The sequence below is a fragment of the Terrapene carolina genome, unplaced genomic scaffold (genome assembly GCF_002925995.2).
Source record: "Terrapene carolina triunguis isolate 2854851 unplaced genomic scaffold, T_m_triunguis-2.0 Scaffold93, whole genome shotgun sequence".
NCBI classification, from domain to species: domain Eukaryota; kingdom Metazoa; phylum Chordata; order Testudines; family Emydidae; genus Terrapene; species Terrapene triunguis.
The window spans coordinates 10965048-10991181 of record NW_020664444.1 but is presented as its reverse complement, the minus strand read 5'-3'; the positions used below and the strand labels follow the sequence as shown (position 1 = coordinate 10991181).

Genomic DNA, 26134 nt, shown 5'->3' with positions numbered 1-26134 from the left:
CTCAGCAAACCTCTCAGGCTAACCTGAGCAGCAGTAGATGACACTGATCCAGAGGCCTGATGCAGGCCGTGGCAGGCCAGCAAAGGAAGCCTAAATCACCATAAAAATCAGGGTGCTTAATTTTTTTTCTCACGCTCCTTCTCAAGTGTAGTGATCAACAAATGGGTGAAGAGGGTGACTCTGAGCCAGAGGGTACGTCCCAGTTGAGGCATGAGAGTGAGAGAACTCCATAACGTTGAGCCTAAGGTGACCAGACAGCAAGTGTGAAAAATCGGGACGGAGGTGGGGAGTAATAGGAGCCCATATAAAAAAAAGCCCCAAATATCGGGACTGTCCCTATAAAATTGGGACATCTGGTCACCCTAGTTGAGCTATGGTGTATGTCTTGCCTCCAGGGATCCTCTTTGGCTATTAGTTGCTCCATATCAGCATTTCTATCTGCAAGAATGAGACACGCTATAGCCAGGAGTCATCAAGTACCTTTCATTGCCAGGGAAGCAAAAATTTCAGTGTGAGGATGGAGTGGTTAATATTTCTACCCCAACAGCAGCTCCACTGATGTGTCAGGAACGTTTGCGCTCTGTTTCCCTGTGCAGATGATGCATGAGTAAGATCAGCCAATCAGCTCTTGGGCAGGCTGAGGGAGACTGTGTGTTAGAAGAGACACGGTGCAATCAGATGTTGCTGGCTAATTTTTTATGGCACCTCTTTTTATTTATTTGTACTTGAAATATGTTTGCCCTGTTCATCCAGGCTCAATGACTGAAGTAATTGGAATAATGGAATATTTATATAGTGGTGGGACATAGATGGGGCTTAGTGCAAAGTATTATTATTCTGAATTCCCTCATCAGTTTTCCCTCCATGAAGCATAATCAGCATCATGAAACTTCCCACCAGGGACAAATAAAAAGAGCAATTTCTTCCAAATATAGTTCAGCGTTATCAGGGACAGACAGGGCGAATTTTCTGCTGTAAAGGTCCTGAGTCTGATTGCACTTGCATTGTTTTACACCCGTGTAACTGCATTGACTTCAGCAGAGTTAACTGTGGGTTTTGGCCACTGTAACTTGGATCTGGATCAGACTATAAATGCAGCTCCTTTGGAAATAAGCCCGCTCCTCTGAGACTGACCCCCAGCTGGGCAGTGGGACCCAGGAGTGGTTGTTTTACTTCAGAGCGGTTGGAAGCTCCAAAAAGGAATGAACAAGGAGAGTGAAAGAGTGTTTCACTTCCAAAAAAGGGGGATTCTCCAGGTCAAGGTGCGACTCGGCTTGTGGTAAGGACTTGATGAACAAGGAGACTAAGTGCTGACTCCTGTCACCCAGGTACATCTATCGCAATTTCCACCTTCTGTCTTGTAACCAGTCTGGTTGCCATTTACAAAACATATTTTCTATTCTTTTTAATGTGACCACATCTATTCTGGACCTTCCTATGTTCCCAGTACAGTCTTTGCAATGAGAACATAATGTCCTCGAGTTATAGTCTGGAAATACCGCACACTTTTAAGACTCATGTAGATTTTGCAGTATTGGCAGATTGTGATTGGCAGACTATTCACCCCTTCCTCTTAGATCATTACGACTATAAATAGAAGGAAAGGAGAATGGCCTCAGCCAATCAAACTAAAGAGTTCTGAAAAGGCCAGAGCAAAACTTGGACTCTTCACTGGACAGATAACAATTCCAATGACTCCTTCCAATGACCAGAGATAGTACAGGAGCTGTGATGAGTACACAGTCTATCCCTCTTGGCAGCAATGGCAGATAGCAGCCATTTGTTCTCTTTCTTTATAGCTTGCCATTTGGAACACACTCTATCTAACGCCTAGGGAGCAAGGGGATGATTTGAGGGCAGCTTTAGTTGCCCTTTTGAATTAATTCATGCTCATATTTAACAATGGTGACGTGTTTATGTCACTGGATGCAAGTTTGTCCATTAGCAGCCCTTCTCCTGCTGGAGTGCAGTCCAGGGGTCAGACACATAATACCCCCAAAAGAGGAGAAAGAGGTGGACAATGTCAGAGAGGAAAAGGGGAAGGAGAAACAGGAGAACAAGTGAGTGTGTATTGATTCCATTGGATTGAGAAGGGAGGAAGAAGGAAAGGGAGAGAGAGATTGAGTCTGGCCGCTAAAAATATGGCACCTTGTGCTTATCCTGAAAAACATAATTGCTAGAACTCAGTCCTTCTAGGATCCCTTGGCATGGACTCTAGTTGTGCCTGCCTTGCGTTCTGACGAAATCATCTTGGCTCAGTGCTCCTTTAAGCCCCTCCCCTTTTTGACCCACAGAATCACTCCTGGGCTCTGTATCATAACAGGAGAGTTGGCAGGGTTAGAGCAGAGCAGATATGCATCTCGTTGCAGTGTGGACAAAATTATTCCGAGAAATCTTGCAAAATTAGTTATGTGACAAATTTTATTCCCCAGGTTCTGAACAGGAGCTTGGTTTCACACCCTCCTTTCATGCCAAAGGGCCTTATTTCCCCACTGTTGGATACAAGTGACTCCCTCGGAAGTCAATGAGAGTTGCTTGTACCCTGTGGCTGGAGAATCAGACCCTGGCTAGAGCCCCAGGGGAGGAATAATCCAGTTGACCTGACCAACTGGTAGAGTTTTAAACCAGGGCTTTCTCTAAGGGACTGGACAGGCCTCATTCTGTATGAGGGCAGGAGCAAGGAGCAGAGTCCTCTGCTACTGTTTGTCAGGGATCACCTCCTCTCCTGGAAGACAGGGGGCTGCCTGCGAGCTGGGACACGGGGCCAACAAATATAGAAGCCACTTCACGCGGTGCCATTTTTCAGATTTTATTGGTGATCATGTCGACATTGTACCAAGCTCCAGTTGGCACATGCCCCTCTCTGCTGGCATCATTCTTACACATCCCCTAGATCAATGCCTCCACATCTGAGCAGTGTAGCTAATCCATACCCTATTCCGGAGTAGGAATATTTGCTTGGATAAAATTCAAATGTTCTTACCATTTAGTGCAGACTGCCACACACAACAAACTGCTGTGTGGAATGCCATTGTTCATTACGACAAACAAGGATGACAATGCCTAGACTTCCAGTTCTCCACCATAGGGCACATGGCGTCAGAATGACTCTAGGGATCTGGACTGACTGACATAATGAGCTCACTGTGTATTGCCATTGTATTGCTAGGATACAGTATATCATGGGCATGACAACTCTGTGCTATAGTGTTCTCCAGCAACATCCTTCCTGCTGGAGACAGCAGATGATGGGTGGGAGAGGGAGGAGAGAGGGTAACCAGTTGCCTACTGGGGCAGGGCTCTTAAGGGTGGGTAGGCTGGAGATCCCATCCCAGCTTTAGTGCCTAATAAAGACCACGTTTGGTGATTTCCATTGAAGAAATTCTGACATCATTCACGACCTGCAGTTTGGTTATAGCCGAGAGCTGTTTCTGCCGATGCTTGTACTGGAGGATTTTGTTTTCATCAATGGAAACATGGAAATAGTCTGGGTCAGAGTAGATTTCAATCTGAAAGCGAGAGAGTGAGAGTTAGGATCTCCAGGTATTGGTCTGAAACATCACCGGAGAAGCTCATAGACTCATAGACTTTAAGGTCAGAAGGGACCAATATGGTCATCTAGTCTGACCCCCCGCATGATGCAGGCCACAAAAACTGACCCCCCCACTTTCCCTTAACTCTGCTGTTGAAGTCCTGAGATCGTGATCTAAAGACTTCAAGTCGCAGAGAATCTTCCAGCTTGCGACCCCTGCCCCATGCTGCGGAGGAAGGCGAAAAACCTCCAGGGCCACTGCCAATCTACCCTGGAGGAAAATTCCTTCCCGACCCCAAATATGGCGATCAGCAGAACCCCGAGCATACAGGCAAGAATCTCTAGCCAGACCCTCATTTTACCAGTGATGGCCGTTATTGCCTAATTGATTAGAATCCCGTAATCCCATCAAACCATTCCCTCCATAAACTTATCTAGCCTAATCTTGAAGCCAGAGAGGTCTTTCGCCTCGCTGCTGATCCAGCACAAATGAAAGCATGTCTGATCTGTGGTCAATGACAAACCTCTAGGACACCGATGGGTGTGCTAGCACCTTCCATTCAGGCTAACTAAGGGAACAATTATAACACCCCTTTGCTTAGTGGTAGCTGAAACCACGGCCCAGACACTAGACTGAATGCAGACACAGGGGCTTTGGGTTCATTGGTGGAGATGGGAAATGGCAAAGCAGAGTAACTAGCACCCATTTGGCATCCAGGGAGTGTGCAAAACAAATGTAGCTTACACCAGTGGTTCTCAACCAGGGGTAGGCGGACCCCTGGGGGTACACAGAGGTCTTCCAGGGGGTACGTCAACTCATCTAGATATTGCCTAGTTTTACAACAGGCTACATAAAAAGCACTAGCAAAATCAGTACAAACTAAAATTTCATACAGACAATGACTTGCTTATACTGCTCTATATACTATACACTGAAATGTAAGTACAATATTTATAGTCCAATTGATTTATTTTATAATTATATGGTAAAATGAGAAAGGCAGCAATTTTTCAGTAATAGCCTGCTGTCACTTTTGCATTTTTATGTCTGATTTTGTAAGCAAATAGTTTTTAAATGAGGTGAAACTTGGGGGTACGCAAGACAAATCAGCCTCCTGAAAGGGGTACAGTCGTCTAGGAAGGTTGAGAACCACTGGCTTACACTGATTTTTGGTGTTCTGAGAGAATAAATCAGGTCTGCAGTTCCCCATAGGCATTGTGGGTATAATTTAGAGTGTGTGTGTGAAGGGGGGCATGCTTTGTCTGACCCCCTCTTGTTAATTGATTTTCCTGCTAATCACACATACCCTTAATCCATCCACTTGCCTTGTACATTACACTTGCTTTGCACAGCCACTGTATAGCATGGCAGTGCAAGTCACACCACTTAACCACTTATATTTGTTTATAGTCATCTTATAACTGATGTGTAGCTGACCTTACCATTTACATCCCTGCTAAACTGAGCCCAGGGGGTTACACCTGCATCTTTACTCCAGGCTGGATATGGCCCAGAGTGTGAACGAGGTCAAATTTCTGTTCTCCTATTTTGTCATTGGAGTTAATGAAGTCGGTGGAGTTACTCCAGGTTTACAACAGTGTAACTGAGCAGAACTGTGCATTGAAGGAAGGATTGAATGATTTGTACTGCTGGTCCCCACTCCGGGGCTGGCAGTCATGTGTCTCTCCCAGCAGGGAGTGTCCCCAGAAGATTTGTGGGCTGATATTGAATTACCTGGAAAGGTTCCTTTGCTTTTAGGGGGAAGGTGTCAGTTACTTCTTCCGGCCCCCAGCGGTTGGATAGGAAGGAGTTGCAGACGATTTTGGAGTCAGAGAAGCGAGGGTTAAAGTGGAAAGCGATTTGGTCTCCTGCATTGCAGAGGAAATTAATTTCAAACCTAAAAACCGAGAGAAATGAGTGATTCAAACCCATGAAGCCTGGCAGCTGGGTCCCATGAGACACCATGATGCTCTGAAAAATGGCTGCAAATAATGCCCTTACATATTTGCATTGGAGCTTGTTTTGCCTTTAACTATCACGCTCCAACCAGGACACAGCCCCTCTGGGTATGATGCCTCGAACTGTGAACGAAAAAAACCACAAGTCAGTGATACTCAGCAATGAAGAGAGACAAGGTGAGGGAGGTAATATCTTTTATTGGACCAACTTCTGTGGGTGAGAGAGACAAGCTTTCCAGCAATAAAGAAACATATCTCAGCTTTCTCCCCTGCTGTCTCTCTCCTTTCCCATTCCCTCCACAGCTTTATTACTTGGTCACTTTTCATCCTCTCTCTCTTTCCCATCTTCTCTTCCTCTTTTCTCTTGTCTTCCTCTTCCTCTCTCCCCTCCAGCTCTCTATCACTCAGCAATGCCATAAAATAAACATAAAGCAACTCAGCCTTTTTTGCTCTCAGCATTCCCCTTTCTCTCCAGTCCAGCCCAGCTCTTTATAAAAGATGTTTTGGGGTGGCAAATCCCATTTCATCTGCTGATAGCTAAGAAATCACTGCTCTGCACCAACTGGCAGAGAAATGCCAGAGCTCTTGCTGCAAAAAACCTCCATAAAATCCTGTTTGCTATGAAATCAAGGAAATCCTTCTTCCCCTCCTCATCCTCAACAGTGCCAAATCTTCAGAGGCCTGAGCATGAGACTTTGAGGTGCTTTGAGGGATGGTTGGAATGGCAGGAACTGATCAGAGGGGAATAGTGAATCATAGACATGTCAGGCTAGAAGGGTCGTCAAGAGGTCACCTAGTCCATCCCTCCATATTAAGGCAGGATTAAATATACCTAGCCCATCCCAGACAGATGGTTGTCTAACCTGTTCTTAAAAGTCTCCACTAAGGAAGATTCCACAGCTTCTCTTGGTAACTTGGTCATGTGCTTAACTTTCCTTATAGTTAGAAAGTTTTTCCAACTATCCAACCTAAATCTCCCTGTGCTGCAAACTAAGTTGATTGCTTCTTCTCCTGGCCTTGGTGGACATGGAGAACAACTGATGACCATCCTCTTTATAACAATCTTTTACATATTTGAAAACTGTTCCTCCTCAGCCTTTCCTTCCCTAGACTAAAGGTGCCCAGTTCTTTCAACCTTTCCTCAGAGGTCATATTTTCCAAACCTCTTATCATTTTTGTTGCTCTCCTCTGGCCTCTCTCCTACTTGTTCACATCTTCCTTCCAGTCAGTGGAACATGGGCAGCTGGATAAGTGCCACCCTACTCACTGTTACACTCCTCATGCTTTCCAGGCTGGGATCTTTGTCCGGTCTCAGGAGTTAAACTCGTGTAAAAGATGAGAGAGCAGGTTTGTTTCTCAATAATTCATGTTTCTGTTGAATAACCCATTTTTCATAAGAAAGGCTTGACATTTCCTCCCTTTTCTGATGCTCCTATGAGCCGACTCTCTCTCCTGTGCTTCACACAGCAGAAGCACCACCGAAATGCAGCCGGCTCTACTAAGGGTGGAGGGCAGGAGCAAACGGGCCCACAGCTCAGCACAACACAATGGGAAAAAGAGGAATTCTGGCTATGAAAAATTAGTCAAGCCACCATTCTTCTGGAAAATACCCTGGGATCTGTCATGTCCATGCTGAGCAGATGGGACCTGAGGTGTCACAGTCTCCCCAGTAAGATCCTCACCCAGTGAACTGGGGCTCAGCGTACCTTCCTCATAAGGATTTGGAACAGGGAGCTGAAGTAAGTGATGAATTCATGTGAAACAGCTCTCTCTCTTCCCCATACTCCCAGGGGAATGACACCTGCTTCCCTTCGCTAGTGGTATTCCCACTCTACCCACAACTGACCATCTGTGTTTGTCAAGTGCCTAGCACAAAGGGGTCTTGGTCTGTGACTGGGGGTCCTAGGTGCTACCACAGCACAAATAATAAATAATAATAAACTCTCATGGTCCCTTTTTATACAACCCCCTTGCCCCCCACTGAATGATGCTCATCCCCATCGCTGGGAGAAATCACTCCTGGTTTTGGCAGACACTCTGGGGTTCTGCTCCAGTCCTAGTTTTCACTCCCAGTCATGTAAGGCATTCAGTCTCTCTCACTCCGGGGCTTCACTTATCTAGTCCCTTTACTCTGCCACTGGATTCCATTCAAACCATGCCTAGCGTCTCCCGGACACACACGTCCTACACACGTCCTTAGGGCAGGAGCTGAGACGCAATCATCTCAGACAGCTCCACTGTTAATCTCCAGCCTCCTGTCTTGCTACTTCTAAAGACGGAGCCCACTAAACCCTTCCCCGCCATTCTCATGCTGCTGGTTGTCTCTCCCTCATACACACACACACACAGCGGATATGATGATACTCACACATTTTGCCCCCTTAGAAACACTTGGGTCATGCAAAGCTGATTGTAAGGTGTAAGCGGGGTGGAAGTCATGCTGGAAGTCATGCTGGATCCCAATCTGGGCTTCACTTGGATCTTGCCCCTAAAGTCACTACAGCACATACAGCGAAACATGCCCCACATCCACGCAACAGCAACTTCCTCTCCACTACTGGTTGTCCCGGGAGAGATTATTTTAACATACAAAAGAAAGACACCCGCTCGGGTTGCTCCATTAGACGCGGGGCCAGATTCTGATCTCAGCACAACACTGTAATTCTGGAATAACTGCAGTGAAGTCAGTGGTGTTAGTCTGGATATACACCAGTCTAACTGAGACCACAATCTGGCCTGTTGCCCTAAAACATCCTTCTGTACTCGATTACAACAGAGCTACATTTTGGGGCTCATTACTGAAACAGAAGGGCAGCCCCATAAGCAGAACTCCCATGAACCTGTTGGTTTCTAGCTTTGCTCTGGCCAGATTTCTGGGTTTTCTCCCCAGCTGCAATGCTCTTTCTTTATCTATCCTGTGCTTGAATGATCAGACCCCCAGACACTGACCACCAGCTTGAGCTGGTGAGTTATGGCAGATGCTGGTCCCTCTCCCTTACCCGCAGCGCCATCCTGCTCGCCTGCCTTTCCACTGTCAGACCGATCCACGGTGGGATGCGCAGCCAGCAAGGACTGATATAAGTGCTACTGACCACGTGTATGTGTGTGGGGGACAATTATCAGAGACAGAGGAGCGAGCTAGCCTCCTGACCCTTGGTGGGAGGAGAAGAATGGAAAAATCCATTCCCTGCCTGCCTTGCAAAGTCAGACTGTTCATTCTCTCAGCACTAATCCATGCCTTGTGTTCTTGCTAACAATAGCAACAGCAACAAAACAATCCAGAATGGTGACATGGCGGCATCATTTTATTACAGTGAGGCAAGGGTAGAGAGTTTGAATTGCAAGCCTAGATAACACCTGGTCTTTATTGCGCTAGGCCTCCCTTTGGTTAGGATGGGGAGATGGCTGGGAAGAAATCCCTGTGGGTTAATCCCCGGGGAGATTCTGCCACAGGCTAGGACAAGACTCCTGGGGAGAGAGAGGTGACTGGGGAGAAGTCACCTGGGGGGGGGGAGGAGTTTGATTATACCAGTGGTCCATGCCCTGGGCAGGAATGGACTACAGAGGGAGACATGATTGGGAAAATATTAGCCTTCTTGGTTCACATAGCTACTCGGGGGGAAATAGTAACCATGCCTCTTTCCCTCTTCCCCCTCCTCTGTGTTGCCCCCGCCAGAGGGTGATGATTTCTGTGTATGCGGGAGGAATTTTGCCCATTTGTTTTTCTCTCATTCTTTGTGATTTGTAATCCTGTCTTAGAATCAGCTGATTCGAGCTCTGTCACAGCCGCTTTTCCACCTCACAGCCCCCTTGCTGCTTCCGATAGGCAGAACCGGACAAAGCCTGGCTTGTCAGCAGCGCATTAGGATTTAACACTCTGCTGATAACAGCACATTGCATTGACCCCTCTCTTCGCACAGTGCAAGCCATGTATTTTGGGGCTGAGCAGATACTTCCCAGAGCTGAAAGGCACCAAGCAAAGGACAGCAATGAAATGAAAACTAAGAGTCGCTATAGAGATTGGTGTAAGAGTGTGGCTGGCTGCGAGGGGCTCTCACAGCAATTCCAGTTCTGCCTCTCAGGGGTCACTATAGGGAATGGTGCAGGAGGAGTACAGTAATCTAGGTACATGAGTGTGTGTGTATGGGAGAATCAGAACTAGTCCTATCCCCGCCTCCCCCCGCAGGAGTCACTGCAGAGCAGCCTTCCCCAGCATGTGGAATCCATCACCCTGGAGGGGAGGGAAGAGTGGCAGTGAAAGCTTTCCCCGGGCTGCCCTCCTAAGACAGCCGGTTGAACGGGGGCGCAACTGGTTTCCTTTTCCTGAGGTGGGGGGGCTCAGCTTTGCAACGTTCTGGAAATGCCGCTGTGGGGGACGGCGCAGAAGTGCTGAGTGCAGGGGGCTCGTATTGCACAGCACCGCTGCAAAGCACTGGCTGTGGGGGAATCCCATGGCTGCTGCAGTGGTGCAGGAACAGTTGTTATAGTTGGGGGTGCTGAAGGCAGAAACCATGTATTTGGGGTGTTATTATTCCTTCAAGCAGCGGGTGCGGCAGCACCCCTAATTCCAGCACCTTTGAGCTGTTGTAATGTCACTTTCTCTCAGCTGGAAGCATGGTGAGGAATTGCCTATTTAACATACAACTCCACATGAATTAACTTCAGCCAGGGAATACCTCTACACCTGTCCAAAGACAGAATTTCAGGTAGGACTGCCCCCCCTGTCCCCCCACGCCTCTGTCTATAAGGTGATTAGGTTGTCATGTATAACAGCTGCATATTGCAGGGTTTTTTAAGTGACTGCATAAATGTACTCCTGTATCTAAGCTTACAATATAAGCCCCTAGCTCTTGTGGTTGCAACAATAACTGTAAAAATGTGAACAGAAGGTAACTAGATGCAGTGACACTAATAATAATACCTGGCTCTTATAAAGCACTTTTCATCAGTAGATCTCAAAGTCCTTTACAAAGGAGGTCGGTTTCATTATCCCTGTTTTGCAGATGGGGAAACTGAGGCAACAATAGGTAGGTACCCAGCAGTGGAGTTGGGAATAAAACCCAGTTCTCCTCAGTCCCAGGCCAGTGCTCCATCCACTAGGCCACACTGCTTTCCCCCTGTTAGAGTATACTGCCTGATATCTGCCTGAGTCTGCAGCCAGCCTGAAACAATAGCTCTGCGAGAAGTGTGAACTGTTTCCATTCACTTCAGCATGATGTTAACTCTAAAGCCTAGCAACATTTAATATCAACATTAAATATTTCACCAGTGATCCTTCAAGCACAGCTATCTAGCCCCCCTGTTATCCGTCATTGCTGCTGTAGCACTGGCAGATATGGGTGTGGTTCACTGAGGCAGCTGGTTGCTATCAAGGGTAGTTGGGGTAAGAAATGAGGAATTCAAACATCCACCACCACCAGCACAACCCACAGATTTATGCCTCCCCCACCCCTGCCCAAAAGGGAGAAAGCAAATAGATGCCTCTTCTCTCAAGCACCAACTGGCCTCCTATGATACTCCCTGTGCCAAAATGGGGGTTGGAGGAGTCTTTCTGTGCCTACTGCATGTTCCCAATGCCGGCTGTAGGGAAACCTCAGATAAACCAGAAGGATCATCCCAACCAGCTGGGTTGTAACTTGTGCCACCTGGGAGTCAGGCAGCTGTTTTGTGCAAGCCCCTGGGTTCCCTGTGCCGGAGGATGGATCATATTGTGCTACATGGTGGGATTTTACTGGGGCTAGGTTTCCCTTGCTGGATGGGTTCTTCTACCCCTGCTTACTGGAAGGTTTCCCTGTTTCAGGTGGGCTTCCTATACTAGATAACTGGATTAGTCATGCCAGTTGTTGGGTTTCCCAGGCCAGTGATGTTTAACTGGGCCACCGTGAGGGATTTCCTAATGTCTTCTAGTGACCTCCTTGAACCACTTGGAAGAATTTGCCATACCAGCTACAGGGTTCCTCCCTTCCAGATGGATGATCTTTCCATGCCAGGGGAAGGGTTTTCCGTGTCAGCTGAGGGATGCCTTGTGCCATCTTGCTGTTTCCCCAAGTCCTTTCAATTGCTGGGATTGCTAGTGGCTGGCTGCAGTGCATTGCCCTCCTTTGATGGTGCAAATGCATAAGAAACACGTGCTATATTTCCCCAGTGGTAGCCTGGGATGTTCCATGATTGATTTGGCAGGAATTCACAGGCTGTGGTTAGAATGTCCTAACTGTATGGTGTCTTTTTCCTTGCATGCACGCAGGGCCTCAAGGCTGATGTTGTTTAATGTATTTGTTTTGATTCCAGCAGGTAAAGAGAGCTTCTATCCCAGGCTCTGGTGCCCTGGACAGATTGTTAAAAACATAGTCCAACAGAAAGACAAACCAACAACCTTTTTCGATGCTAAAGAAGGCAAGCTACAAACCTGAGATGTGCTACCACAAAACCCTAACCCCCTCAGCTAAAAATCCCCCCCACACCCTCAACCAAACCTCCCGCACTCTGCAAATTGCAGGCCTCCCCAAATAGGCTTTGCAGGAGGCCCTAAAGACCCACAAGTTCAGGCTATTTTAGACCAGTTGGGGAGCTCAATGCCACTTGCGGAGAGAACCCTGCTACCAGCTCATTCCTTTCTCACCACAGGGGGTTCAGCTCAAGCACCCACCCCTCTGAGCTCCTGTTGCATGGCATGGAAGAGGTCTCAGGGAGGAGATCCAAGACCATTTAAGGCTTTATAGGTCAAAATCATTTGACTCAACCAAGAAGCAGCCAGGGCAGATTCCAGAGCACTGCGGTCATATAACACTTAAGAAGCAGGTCTTTTGCTCCAGCTGTGGTTTCCAAGTTGATTTAAGATGCAGCCCCTTGTAGAGCACATGGTAAGAAAGACTCCAAGAGGCAGGAGGGAGTCAGAGAAAAGCAATACAGAGTACCAGGTGCCTGGCGGGAGAGACATGAGCAAGTATGAAAACAGCTATGTTGTAATGGGTGGGATTTACCAGAGCAATTGGCATTGTTATAAATTTTTTAGATTAGACGCTCTGATGCCTTGTGACACATGAGTCATCCCAGTGTTTCCACCTCTGTTTAATGCCACATTTCTTGCTCCATTATAGTCTGCTTTCATGACAGCAACATCTTTCTCAGTGGTTCTCTCAGCTGTCCTCTGTTGTCCTCCTCTTGTCCATCTTCCACCACGAGGTATCCAGTCAAGGACTTTTCTAGGAATACAGTTTTTTGATACTGCGCAATCTGCTTGAACCTCTTCAGCCTTCTTTCTCAAATCATTGTCTCTACAGTCTGTTGACCAATCCTTTGTAACACATCATCATGGGTCATTTTGTCTCACCAGCGGATACAAGTATTCTGCGCATTTGCCTGAACCTGATCACCCTGAAGTCACTGAGTGCCTTTGAAAATCCCACCAGATATGGATAGCTGGGCTAAGAGGTGACTGCAGAGAGGAAAGATCATCTGAAAAGTGTAAACACCCAGAATGGGGAGAAAATACCCAGGGTGCTGGAAGCTCGGAAAGTTCCGAGCAGTGGGTTGGAATAGGGAAGGGAAATTCTTGGGTGAATAGCAGGGAAGTTTCCTGACCAGGAGTTCTATTAGACTGTGGAATAATCTCCCAAAGAAAATGATGGTAAAGGTGCCAGGGCTTGGGATTTTTTTAGACTAGACTGAAAAAGAGACAAGATAATGCACTGTATGGAGAGTGGGACTGAGTTATCTGATAGGTCTTTTCCATCTGTAATGATGAGTCCATGATTTTATCAACCTGCTTTGCTGCCTAAAAATAAATACAGAAACACCTTCAGTCAAAGAAACGTATGTCTGAAGATAAGTATGGAAGAGACGAGGTAGGTCCTGGGACAACATGGCTACAACAGCACTACAAAGAACTAATTTGTTAGTCTCTAAGGTGCCACAAGTACTCCTGTTCTTTTTGCGGATACAGACTAACAGGGCTGCTACTCTGAAACCTGTGGAAGATATGTATGTAGTCAGACATCTTTATTCAACAGTCTCCATTCACCTCACCATTAGGTGGCAGTGAGAAATACACACATTGTGACAAGCGGCTGGCAATGTTGGCAATAAACAAATGTACTGGAGCAGTAATACCAGTTTTATGCTACAGATGGCAGCATCGGGCAACACAATACAGGCAGGAATCTGAGACCGCTTCAGGGGACGGAGGGAGGGAATCATGAGACAAAGCTCAAAGTCTAAAAGACAATGCTATACTGGTTACCAAATTCAGACCCTGTCCCTTCCTGGGAGTCTATGAACTGGCCTGTTGCTATTCACACGGTGTTCATTGTGCGGAATCCTGAGCTGCAGGCAGTTCAGAATAATTCCTATTGCTTTCCAGAAGAGGCGCTGGACTATACACTCGATAAGATTCATTCTTTCTCCTGCTTTCCCACTGGCGGTGACTTACAGGTCTCATTCCAAAATGTCCCGGCTTGTCCCTTCTCAGTCTGGTTCTCCTGTGAAAAGGCCAGACTAAAAACAAAGGAGGCCATTGTGTTGGGTTTTAGCAGAGCCTGTTTTAGGGGCAATGGAAGGGTCTAAAGTGGAAACGTATCTCTTTCTACATATGGAGGTGCCATATTTAAGTCTCATTACAGCCATATGGGCACTACACCTCTCTCTCTCTGCACACAGCCCCAAGCTGTTGCAGCCTTTTTTTGGAATCAGAGGCCTTTATAAATACCTACTTAGATGACAGGCAAAAGGCCTGTCCTGGAAGGATCAAATCCCAACCTAGTTCTAGCACACAAAACATGGGCACGCAGGAGCTCCCGCCACAGATGGTAGCTTTGGCAAGCTAATTTCCATTTAATCCCTAGAAGCTCTGTGAGGGCTGGAAATGGCGGGAGAGCTGGCGCAGACGGCCCACCGGGGCTGTAATCTAACGTGTCCTCTATGCTTGTTCTGAGCAGGGTTCAAGGGCATGGGAGTTACAACATGGAGTGGGATTATGCTCGTGTGCTCACCATTGTCGTCCCAGTGCACGAGGAGTAGCAACAGTGGGAAATTGGGAATCAACACATCCACCGAGTTGCAGCCTAAACGGATTTTTGGGCGCCCAGCTTGAGACACCTTGAAGGGGCCTGAAAGGCAGAGGGTGGGTGGTTCAGCACTTACTGCACAGCAGGCCCCACGTTGTGCGACACGTTCAGTGGAAGAAAAGGCCTCTGTTGTTCTGAAGGCAAACGGCTGCTGTGAGTGATGTGTCCTGGGGAAGAAAGCAAACACCATTCACCTGACCTGTAAAAGATGCTTAACCAGAGACCAGTTTGACAGGTGTGCCTTTATTTACCTTCCTGTAGTCTTCCTTCTGTGGCCCTATGCACAATTGATCTTAGCAACTGTTTGTTTAGCCACTAGGGGAGGAGCGTGTAAATATGTTTAAAGGCTTTGTGGATGGAGGGATGAGGGTACCAGGTGGGTAGCTTGCAAAATCTTAAAGCTTCCTGCACTGTTTCCAAGGACACTATCACCTGAGTACAGGAGAGTCTACCGCAGTCCCCATCACACAAGTTTCTACTGCATAGCCACATCAATATATTAACACTGATCATTATTAATAATACATTAATGAAGCACTTTGACTTCCTACGTGCCTTATTTGAGGGCATGCACATTATTAAGATCTTACTTTATGTATCTTATTTGGGGCCCTGTGCAACAGGATGATCACACATATAACTGAGTAAAAGGAATGAAAAATCACTCTCTATGCTACTCCTATGCAGGTATTCACGCAGTATGGCCTGGTTCATTGGCTGCTGCAGTGGGACACAGGGGAACTCTGTTCTGTTCCTAGCCATTCATCTCCTGCGTGATCACTAGCAAGTCAGTTTGCCTCTCTTTCACTTCCCAGTCTTTGTCTGTCTTGTCCCTTTAGTTTGCAAGCTCCTCAGGGCAGCGATTGTATCATCCTATGTGCTTACACAGTGCTTAATGCAATGGGCCCTTGGTCTAAGTTGGGACTCTAGGCATTACCCTAATGCAAAAAACATTAGTAATAAAAATACTGCACAAAGCTAATGCTGTAAGGGCCAGAAGCAATGCCCATACGGTCCAATGGAAAGACTCCTATTGGCTTTGATGGGATTTGGATCAGCCCCTTAGTGTGCAACAGTCTCTCTCTCTCTCTTCAAATGAGACAGATGGTTGCCATAATTAAGATGCAGACCAGTAGGATCCCAGAAAAATAGTGCATCATGCAACATAGCAAGAGAAGCGGCAAGAGTTAACACCCCCAGGCCTGCCCTGTATCTGTCAAGCTTCATATTAAAATATCTTGATGGCGTTTCAAATATGTTGTTAACGTGTCCGTTTTGTCATAGTCCACAAGGGGCAGCCAAACCATGGGAAATTGCTTCATCGCTTGAGGTTTTGCTCATTTGTTTTGTCAGCTTTTCCATTATTCAGGCTGTCATCACAGTGTCCCACAGTGTTCTCAGTTAGGCAACAGCAGCCCGGGGGCTCTCTTTTTCCCCAAGGCTCATCCAGGCTGCATCTTTGCTGGAGCCACTGACTGTGAAGTTCCGTTTGTGTTGGACGGAGGAAAGATTGTTTTCAGACAAGTGACTAGGGATCAGAGGATACATGTACGCTGCAAGAAAAACCTCTGGCACAGAGTCTCAGAGCTCAGGTCAATTGACTCCGGCTTTCAGGGCTCAGGCTGCAAGACTAAAAACTGCAGTGTAGACGTTCAGGCTTGGGCTGGAGCCTGGCTTCTGAGACCCGCCCCCGCTCACAGCCCGGGCTCCAGCCTGCGCCCAAACGTCTACACTGCAGTTTTTAGCCCACCAGCCTGAGCCCCACAAGCCTGAATCAGCTGGGACCCACTGAAGGGAAATGGTAAAACTCCCCTTCACTGACCGGGATCTGTGTTTTAAAATGCTTTGAGATCCCTGGATGGAAGGAGCTAGAGAAATACAAAGTGTTTCTCTTTTAAGACAAGCTGCCCCTTAAAGGAAGACCGCACCACTCCACCCCGCATGGGGCAGATTAGGAAATGTTACTCTGGGACTTCGGCTTATGATTTGGGATTAATAGACTCTCATATGAGGATTCCCCCTAAATGTGAGTAAAGTGATCCTTCTGCCTCATCCCTACCAACATGTCAGTGTGACGGCCACTCTCGTGGTTGACACATAGGGACCTCCGGAGCTAAAATCATCAGCTGTTACAGCTTGAGCTAAAGCGCCAGGACTCTGCAGCTGAGGCTGCAACAATTTATACCCTCTGCAGATCAGCACAGACAGGACCTGTTACACGAATGCTCTAGTCAGAGGGTTACATCAGTGATGTAAATGATCTGTTTATATTTTCTTAAGAGGTGAGGCCCTTTGGAACACCAGTGATTCTCCTGTTAGTTACACAGCAGGAGGATGTTAGAGGCTAGAGAAAAGAACAGGAGTACTCGTGGCACCTTAGAGACTAACAAATTTATTAGAGCATAAGCTTTCGTGGGCTACAACCCACTTCTTCGGATGCATATAGAGGCTAGAGAGGCATCTCTTTATCAAGGGATCTCTCATCAGTTCATACAAGTAGGTGTAGGGTTTGACTCTAGTCCCAGTTTGGGTGACTCTTTGCATAATCTGGAAATCAGTCCCCTAGATCTGAGGGTTTGGAGCATCATTACTGCTGTTCCCGAAATCCTTTTCAGCCTGGTGGCTCAAGGTGTTAGGCTTGAGCTGGAGAAAAGTCAACAGTGGAACTGGGTTGGAATGATATTTATTGCAAACCTACTCTGAAACCATTTATTGCAAAGGGTTTCTATAGCCAACAGTTGATGAGCCTGAAATAATTGCCCTATTATGTGCAGACCTGATTTCTCCTGCTGCTCCAAGATACTTTCCTAGAGAGGTGTTTGTGTCTTTCCTAACTAGGGCTAACGGAGACGTCGCAGGGCTGGCTTTGGCCCTTGCCATGTTCCTGAGGCTGCACGTGGGTGTGTGCTATGTGCCCATTCGTGGCTTAGAGCTAAAACAATGAGAGATCCTGGGAAAGGAGGGAGACCATGTGGTAATTCACCCTGTTCACTATTTATCCAGGGTCTCTATGATACCTGGCTACTAGGGCAGGTAATTGGGTTCCCACTAGTATGTAGCCAGAGTTAGTCGATAGGTCCTGCCCCCTCAGGATAAGGCACCCCACACCTCCTAGTGTATTTAGCATGTGAGAGACTATATTGAATGTGGGGGAATCTGCAGCCCTTAGTAGCTAATCCTGTTTTTTACCCCCACCTAAAAGGCAAAGGGACACATTTCCAGAGTGGCCTTGGCTTGGCCTCCAGTTTTGCTCCTGCAATCAGCTGTGGGTACAAATAATGGCACGTCAATGTCTAGCTAACCTGATCTGCTGCAGCTTTTGTGTAATTTACCTTGAACCTGGAAACCTCTCCAAAGAACTTGACTTTCCATATGGCCCCAGGCATAAGGGGGTCGTGGGCACTAAACTCCATTCTTTCAAGGGCTTGATTCAGCTACGGTCCGGTCCTGTTTGGTCACTGCCCCAGCAGCAGTGGATACATTGCACCTGCCTTGTCTCTGGGGCAAGTGGGTTTAGGGTGAAGCAGGAAGTCAGAAGGTGGGAGGAATAAGTGACCAGACCAGGTGACTATGGGTTCAAAGTATTCATGAATGAAGTGGTGTTGTACTGGAACTGGCTGGTGTATTTTGGGTGGCAGGACCCCCCCGGCACTCAGCGAGGATCATTCTGAAGGTTATTAGATGGAAAGTGTCATCTGTAACTTCAGGATTTCTGAAGTTACAGATGACTAAGCCGGTGCTGTTTTCCTACCAGCTGTTCTCATTACTCCTGGGAGCTGTAAGAACCTGTAGTGCAAGGTGGGACACAGCTTTCAGTGATTCAGCAGCTGGGAATGAGAAAAACAAGAAAGGCGAGTGGAAAAGACAGAGTGCTCAAGTGAGACATAATTCACTTGGAGCATTCTTTAGAACCTCTTCCCATCTCAGCACACTCTGTCCCACATGGGGAGCAGGGCCGGCTCCAGCTATTTTGCCGCCCCAAGTGGTGAAGCGGGGGGAAAAAAAAGCCTGCTCTGCGGCACTTCGGCGGCAGCTCTACCGCGCCGCTTCAGTCTTCGGCGGCGGTCCTTCGCTCCGAGAGCGACTGAGGGACCCGCCGCCGAATTGCCGCCGAAGACCCAGACGTGCCGCCCCTTTTCATTGGCTGCCCCAAGCACCTGCTTCCTTTGCTGGTGCCTGGAGCCGGCCCTGATGGGGAGGGGGCTGTCTCTGTACCTCGACGCACTGGAAAGGAGTGTTCTTCAGACAGCATCTGGTACAGCCCCAAAGCCCAGAGTGCCCTCTTTCCTCCGTTGAGGTGAGGAGCATTGTCCCTACCCCTTTTGACCCCAGCGGTGTTGTCTCACAAGGATAGGGGTGTATCAGCACCTTTCTCTCCTTATGCGGTATGCTCCTGCTTCCCGCTCCTTCCCCCACACAGCCCTGCTTTTAGCAAGTAGCTGTTCTGGAGGCTCAGTTCCTCTGTGAATCTGCAGCCAAAGGAGCTTCTTCATTTCTAGTGGAATGTGGCTGAGCATCCACTTGAAGCCCAGTGAGTTAGAACACAGGTTCCCAAACAGAGCAGGTTCCCAGTCCCGCTTACCTTGACTATGTCATTGAGGCTCCAGAGAGGGAGGATGGTTCAGTGGTGAGAGCGCTAGCCTAGGGAATGGGAGGACATGTGTTTGAGTCCCTGCTCTGCCACAGACTTCATAAGTAAGTCACTTAGCCTCTTTGTGCCTCAGTTCCCCATCTGTAAAATGGGGATAAATTACTGCCCTGCCTGGCAGGGGCGTTGTGAGGAGAAATACATTTAAACAAAGATTGCGTGGTGCTCAGATACCACCGTAAAGGGGCCATCTAAGTACCTTAGAGAGGGAAATCTGTTCCTAGAGCAGCTGGTTATTGACCTAGCTGTTACAAACAGGTGCATCGGGGGGTTGTGACCACACTATCCTTCCCATATCACTAAAGTGTGTGTGTGTGTGCGTTGGAGGGACACTGGCTAGATGGGAGGGGGAGCCCTGGTATAGCTGAGAATAACTGCCCTACAACATTGGTTTGGGGTCAGGTCCAAAAGGGAGAGATGGGGAAAAGACCTTGAGAGGCTTCCACCATTTGAGGCTGATCCCTCGTGTGAACAACTAGTTCACAAGGTTTCCAGCACCATTAAATCAGATGCCAGCCTCCTCCTAATCCTGACTGGCCTTTCCCACACTTCCAAGCATGCAAATGGTCTTTACCCACCAGAAAGGTGTGTGAGCCCTGGCTGCTGCTGCCATAACAATCTCCCAGCAAACACACAGCCTAGGAGGGGTCAGAGCTGCTGGCAAGGGCTGTCATTCCAACAAAGCCGTTCTCACCTACCTGCCTCCTGCATGGAGACCAGGATGTGCGGTTTTGCCTTGGGGCAGATCAACGGTGGATAGTCCTGGGACACAATAGGATGTGGCTCAGGTTATGGACTTGTTAGTAGTGCTGCTGATGACAGATGCATGAGCCCCGCCCAGATCTGAAGAACAAAGGAACTCAGTGACATCAAGGGCTTACAGAGCTCAGCAGAGGATGAGCTCCGGTCCCTGGAAGAGAAAAGCATCTAGGAACTAAACAATAAGCCGCTGCTTGGCTACTGGTGCACACTGTAGGTGTTTTTTGCAATGTCAGCCTTCTGCAGTTGGGTTTGGGAACCAATCCTCCTCCAGAAGGTCCATACCCCATTCCTTCTTCCCCATGTCCCCACCCATAGCACCACCTCTGATCCCACCCGCAGGCTGCAACAGACATGACAGGCTGGATTCCAACCCCACAGTGGCCTCTTTAATCAGCTGTGGTGGTGTCAAGGGACCACAATGGCCCCAGGGGAATTTTCCTGGCACTGCTGTGGTATAGAGTCACCATATGCAACCCTGCGCTTCATCCCGTTCACAGCCCCTAGTGCAAGGATGGAGCTGGAGATGAAATAGTTGGAGCATTTTTTGCTGCAGCTATTCTGGGTGTTGATTAACCCAGAGGCAGCCTGGAATAAGGCTGCCATAAATTGGAGCAGCCCCTGGGGGTTGCTCTGATTTACATCAGCCCCTCGGGGTTGCTTCAACTCACCCCAGGAACTGCTCCAGCCCGCAGAAGGAATCCAGGAGGTACAAAGATGGCGCAGCACAAAACGAGGCCTGAGAGGTACAGTTTGGAATCAGACCCACCCTTTCCTAAACCCCACTCTCCTCGTCCCCTGTAAAGTGACGCTTTGACTGCCCCTGCTGACTCTCCTGGGAGGTGAGGGGTTGATGGAGGGTTAGCAAAGCCACAGAGACTCACAAGCCCGTGAGAGAGGGCCTGCAGGCCTGCAGAAGGTGACCTCTGTGAGGGTGAGCGCATAGCGGTAGCAGCACCTAGCCACGTGTGAGCTGGAAGCTTGATGGGATGATGCAAGTGTTACTCTGCATAGGGCTCTGTGAAGCCTAGGACAGGCACTGGTATTGGGAGTTAAATGCCTTGAAACGCCAGGTCAGCCTTAAGCAACTAGCAAAGCAGATGGCCACACAGGCAGGGGCCCCTTGTTTGGGAGTTCTGTATCCCATTCACTGGCCAGCTCTACCTACCTCAGTTATTGGCATCAGAGCATAGCAGGCAAAAACTCACCATCAGACACCACCCACCCCTTGGCAGTAAGACCAATGCACAAGGAGGCAAATCATGGCCTATTTTTTCGTTCCCAGCAGCTCTAGCCCTGCCCTTCCCAGAGGCTCCATATTGTATGAGACTGGCCCCGTTATACCACTCAAAGTGCAGTAGTAGCCATGTGACACCTCCCCCCAGCCCACTTAAAGACATGCTTGACCCAGAGCATGAAATCCAAATGCCCTGGGACTTTGGGGAAGGTCGGATCCAGCTTCTCCGCTCAGGCAACTTCTGCAGCAGGTTTGGAGACTTTATCTCTATAAACAGTTGCTAGGGAGAGACGTGGCTCTGACCTTTTTAGGGCAGATGGGGCTTCCGTTTTTTATTTTTTGTTTTTGGTTGACAAAGAACAAAACTGGAAGGATGAAAAGGTTAGCAAAGATCTCCTTTTATTTAGGGAACTGAATTCATATGTTTCCTGGTGTGACCTGGGTGACTCAACATGAGGTGACTCAGCACTGACTTATTAACATTCAACTTCTCAAATCCTGGCGCAAGGGTGGGTCATGTTCTCTTGAAAGACAGAGCTCCTTAGTGGATGGCAACCCAGACATTTTCCTCATTTTGTGCAAGCGAAAAGATTCCTTGAGTCAAAGGCCTGGCACTGGGGATCTGCTGCAGCCACCTGTCTGCCTCTGATCATTCTTCCCCGAATTTAAAAACATCTGGAACACACTGTTTTTTCCACACGTGTTCAACGGTTTTAATCTCTCTTGATCCAGCCTAGGACCCTCCACTCTTTTCTGAGTATTGTTATGTATTTATTTATTTGCATTGCATTAGCACCTTGGAGTATTGGCGTCTTATTTATTTTCTTGCTGAAAATAAGTGCAGCTCTGGCTGTGAACGTCTCTAGAGTTTGGTGGTGTTTGGAGCCAGGGTGGTGTTCAGGTCTCGCTTGCTTTCTGGTGTTTGATTGCATTGGTTTTGATACACCTGTGCAGCACCCAAGCACTTTGGGTGGAGGTGGTGGCAAAAAGGGGTGTTTTATAAATCAACCACTTATTAGATCAGGATTTCAGACAGAAAGGAAGCAATGGAAACTGGGAGGAAATAGGACAGTTCAGAGGCACGTTCGGGATTTGGATGTCTGAGACTAGCTCAGTAAGGGGCCACAAACAGATTCCATCAGAGGCAATCAAAATCCCAGCCTAAGTTTTTGCTGCTCCTGGAGCAATATTAGGTATGGGAATCTGTGTTTGCATCAAGCAGGAATAGATACGCTGCTGCGTATAATCTGTGAGCCATGACTCAAGCCCCTGCTCTGTACTTGCTACATTTCAGTTATGCTCAAAAATGAACAAGTCAAAAGAACCTCCTGGTGCTAGATGCTGCAGTTCCAGCTGTTTGGCTTTCACTTGGCTACACTACCAGTACACACCTGTGACCCTCTGTTCCATCCCTTGCACAGAGATGTTGGCTGACGGGACAGGGTTTGGATTGTTCAAACCGCTCCAGCAATTAGAGCTTTCTCCTCCAGTGGGAGCTAGTTCCTCTATTTCCAGAGGGAAAAGCACAAGGTGGGCTGTGAGATTCACAAAACCCAGGCCCTGGCTATTTAAAAGAAAAAGGACTCTGTTATAGTCCCTATTTTGCCTGCATAGGGTAGCTTCAATCAATTGCCCCTTCACCAGAGCTTCTTTCCCCTTTGGATGTTGCAGTCTCTCCTCTTACTCCCACCCCCACATTGTGGTTGACTCATCTGGGAGGTTGAAGCCCAACATTTTCAAGGCCATTGTTAATGTTGCTCTCTAGCCAACAAGTAGGGGACGCTGAAGTTAAGCGCGGCAGTCACCCTCCTTGTGGGGGATCAAGGCTGTTACTTCCGCTAGAACACGTCTTCTGTCCTCCAGTCCAGACTGATATCTGGGATTCTAACCCAGCAATGCCTGGGGCAGTCCCTTGAAAAAGCGTGTGGGTGAAATTCTGGCCTGAAAGCAATGGCAAAGCTCTATGTGTTCTCTTTGGCCTCTAAGAATCTTTTTCTTGCTTGTATGTGCTGCCTGCACTCCCCATCTCTTCTGTTTTGCATTTTAGGCAGATTTCAGCTTGGGGACGGGGTCCAGGCTCCCAGGGTTTGGTTGTGCTCTTCATAGCCTCTTTTTTTTTTTTTTTTTTTTAAATTGGGCTGTTTTAAGGCATTTTTCTGGAGCTTTTAGTGAATAGCAAAGGAGTTTCCAAAACATCTGGAACAGCTCATGGAGCTGGAGTGGAATCTGTTCCTTCCGGTGGAAGCGGGGTCCGAGCTGGGTTAATGCACTAGACCATCGCCTTTGGAGACCTAGGTTCAAAGCCTGTCTCAGCTCACATATGAAATGGGTTTGAAGATTCCATGCTACTCCCGGGGGCCATTTGTCCATGTGACAAAACCACCGCCCAACTTAATATGATTGGCAGTCTCTGCTCCCCAGATGCCTGGCCTGGAACGGCTGTGCAGCTGCAAGACAAGACTAAAGTGCACAGCCCTGCGGTGGATGAGGACTGCAACAGCAGGAGAGTCTACAGGTTAGGATCCAGGTGCTTTGGCAGAGTTCTGTGAAAAGCTTGGGGAGCATCTAGCTTATACCATACCTGGCTCTAACGAACACTAAGTCATGTTCACACCTGCATGTGGAGTTGGGCTGTACATGGCAGGGTGGAGGCTTTGGTGCCCTTGATCCAGGGGTTGCTCCCATTCTGTGAAGCAGTGAGAGTGTCTCAGAAGAAAACCAGCTGCCCATGCCCTTGCAGCCCGAATCATTTTCATATAGCTGTTAGTTTGCTCCAGCTTGTCAACAGTTTGCACACAATGCAAACTGTTTTACTGACCTGCACATCCTGCACTTGTCCAGTGAGTACCGCGGAGTCTTGAACTTCCCCCTGGGCAGCTTTTGGAGCTGGTAAGAGGCACCTGGGTTAAATATCCCCAGTTGAAGGCTGGCACATCTACCAGTGCTGCCCTGCAGTGTCAACACCGAGTGTGAGCCTCAGGCCTGATAAAGGACTTCAACCTACAGCTCTCTGATCCATGGGGAAAAAACCAAAGTCTTGAATGAACTAAATTGCCAACAAAATGTTTTACTTTCAAATTGGTCTATCTGTCCAAGGCTGAAGAAAAGACTTGACAAAGCTGAGGTCAGACTTAATCACACCAGACTGCCTTTGCATATATTTAAATAACAGTTACTGGGCGTAGTGTCCTGACTCTCCGAGGCAGACGGGGCCTTTCTGTACCCTCAATTAACCTTCCCGTTAGCAGCTGACGTCTTGGGCATAAACACTCAGGGACAAGGTCAGACCTGGCACAACTTTCATTGACTTCAGCGGGAGCTGCATTCACTACTGCAGGGCTCAGTTTGGTTCTAGGTGGCCAGGTGGGACTGAGAACATAGAATTAAGTGGAGAAATCAAGCCAGATGCTGAGAACTAAGCATTCAATAAACAGGCCCTCTGCCTCTGTGCCAGCTACTGTGCAGAACACACACACACACACCCCCCAGCTAATGAACTGGGTGCTGTATACGCCTTCCCTTTATTAACACGCAGACCAGTCATTGTTTATGTAAGAACCTAGTTATGGAGCCCTCTCTATTGTGCTTTCACTCCTGTTTCCTGCATTTGAATCTCTTATCACAGAGCTGCCCCAGGATATGTGCTGGGGGGGGGGGGTGTTTTACAAGTTGATAAGCTTTTATTGCTGCCAGTCCGGTTTATGGGTCTCCCGGGTAATGAAGCAGGGATGGCGGGGGTGGAGGGGATGTTGTCTGACTGTTTTCCCTTTTCATGGCCCCCATCATTGCGGGCTCCGACTGGGGGAGATGGCAGACATAGGCTGAGTTTCCCTCTTGCTTGTCGCTTTGTGCCAAGGGTTGCGGGGGTGGGGGGAAGTCTGTCTCCACCTTGGACTGAGCAGTCATGGCCTTCTCCTGTCCCAGGTTTACAGCACGTAGCATTGAGCGGAGCGGCTGTGATTGTCCCATGCAAAATGTGCGCTGTGCATGGATTCTAGTGGCGGCTGTAGAATAAGGGATGAGGAGCATGGGAAGGAGCGTTGGCTAGGCCTCTGCACTTGGAATTGGGAGAACTGGGTTCCACTCCCAGATCAGCCAAAGACTTTTTGTGTGACCTTGGGCATGTCACTCCATCTATCCTATGCTCCAGGCCCCCAGCTGTACAGTGGAAACAATACTTCCCTGCCTCACGGGGGTGCTGAAAGAATCAAATCCAGAAATAACTGTTAGGCACTCCAATGCTGTGGTGAAGCCGGCCGTCAGAGCACCGGGTACAATTATACTCCTATAATGGCCCACCTGTACACTTGTATTCTGGAATGGGAGGGCCTTTTTCCGGTTTAATAAATGTCACTTCCAAAGCGACATAAGCTAAACTGGGAAAAGGCCTCTTATTAGAGCCTTCATGTGGGGAGTTATAGTGGTATAATTGTACAGGTAGAATTATGCTGATATGAGATGCCTCCGAGCTCCGAGAATCTGTCTGCTCCCACTCTATATACTTGGCGTCGGTGTTCTCTAGTTGTTGGAGCAGAGGCCTATAAGTGAGGACTATGAGGTTATACTCCTGGCTCCGCCACTGACTTTGATGTGTGGTCTGGGGCAAGTCACTTGCCTGCCCCGTGCCTCAGTTTCCCCATCTGAAAAATGGGAAGAATAATAATTATCCACCTTGCAGGGGTTCTTTAAGGCTTAATTAATTACTGGGTTGTGAGGCCCTTTACGCTTCTTGGCTGCAAGGTGCGAGGGGAGCATAGAGTGTTATAAATTCTGAGCTCTGCTGCGGGGTTTGTTTTGCAGGAAGGTTATCTGGAGAAGGTGGGTGGGATCTGTTTATAGTGGCTGACCTCTGCACACTTTAATCATGGCCTATGAAGTTTTACTATTGTGTGAGTTTTGGGGTTTTTTTTGTCAGCTCTGAAATAAATTAAAGTGGC

General features: G+C 48.1%; 1 protein-coding gene across 1 annotated transcript; it reads right to left on the bottom strand.

Moving 5' to 3' along the window:
* Positions 1 to 3344: 3344 nt before the first annotated feature.
* GRIFIN (galectin-related inter-fiber protein) lies at positions 3345 to 8502 on the bottom strand. The gene is made up of 4 exons (XM_024214044.1): positions 8491 to 8502; positions 5535 to 5614; positions 5268 to 5430; positions 3345 to 3509 (listed from the first exon to the last, which is right to left on the bottom strand). The coding sequence occupies exons 1-4, from the start codon at positions 8500 to 8502 to the stop codon at positions 3345 to 3347; spliced, it is 420 nt and encodes a 139-aa protein (XP_024069812.1).
* Between the last annotated feature and the right edge of the window lie 17632 nt (positions 8503 to 26134).

Bases quoted from the DNA above. Each gene is read 5' to 3' on its own strand.
- GRIFIN (XM_024214044.1), bottom strand. The intron at 5,431-5,534 runs GTAAGGGCATTA...CTCGGTTTTTAG, and splicing joins ACAAGCTCCAATGCAAATAT to GTTTGAAATTAATTTCCTCT. The intron at 3,510-5,267 runs GTAATTCAATAT...TCTCGCTTTCAG, and splicing joins AAGCAAAGGAACCTTTCCAG to ATTGAAATCTACTCTGACCC.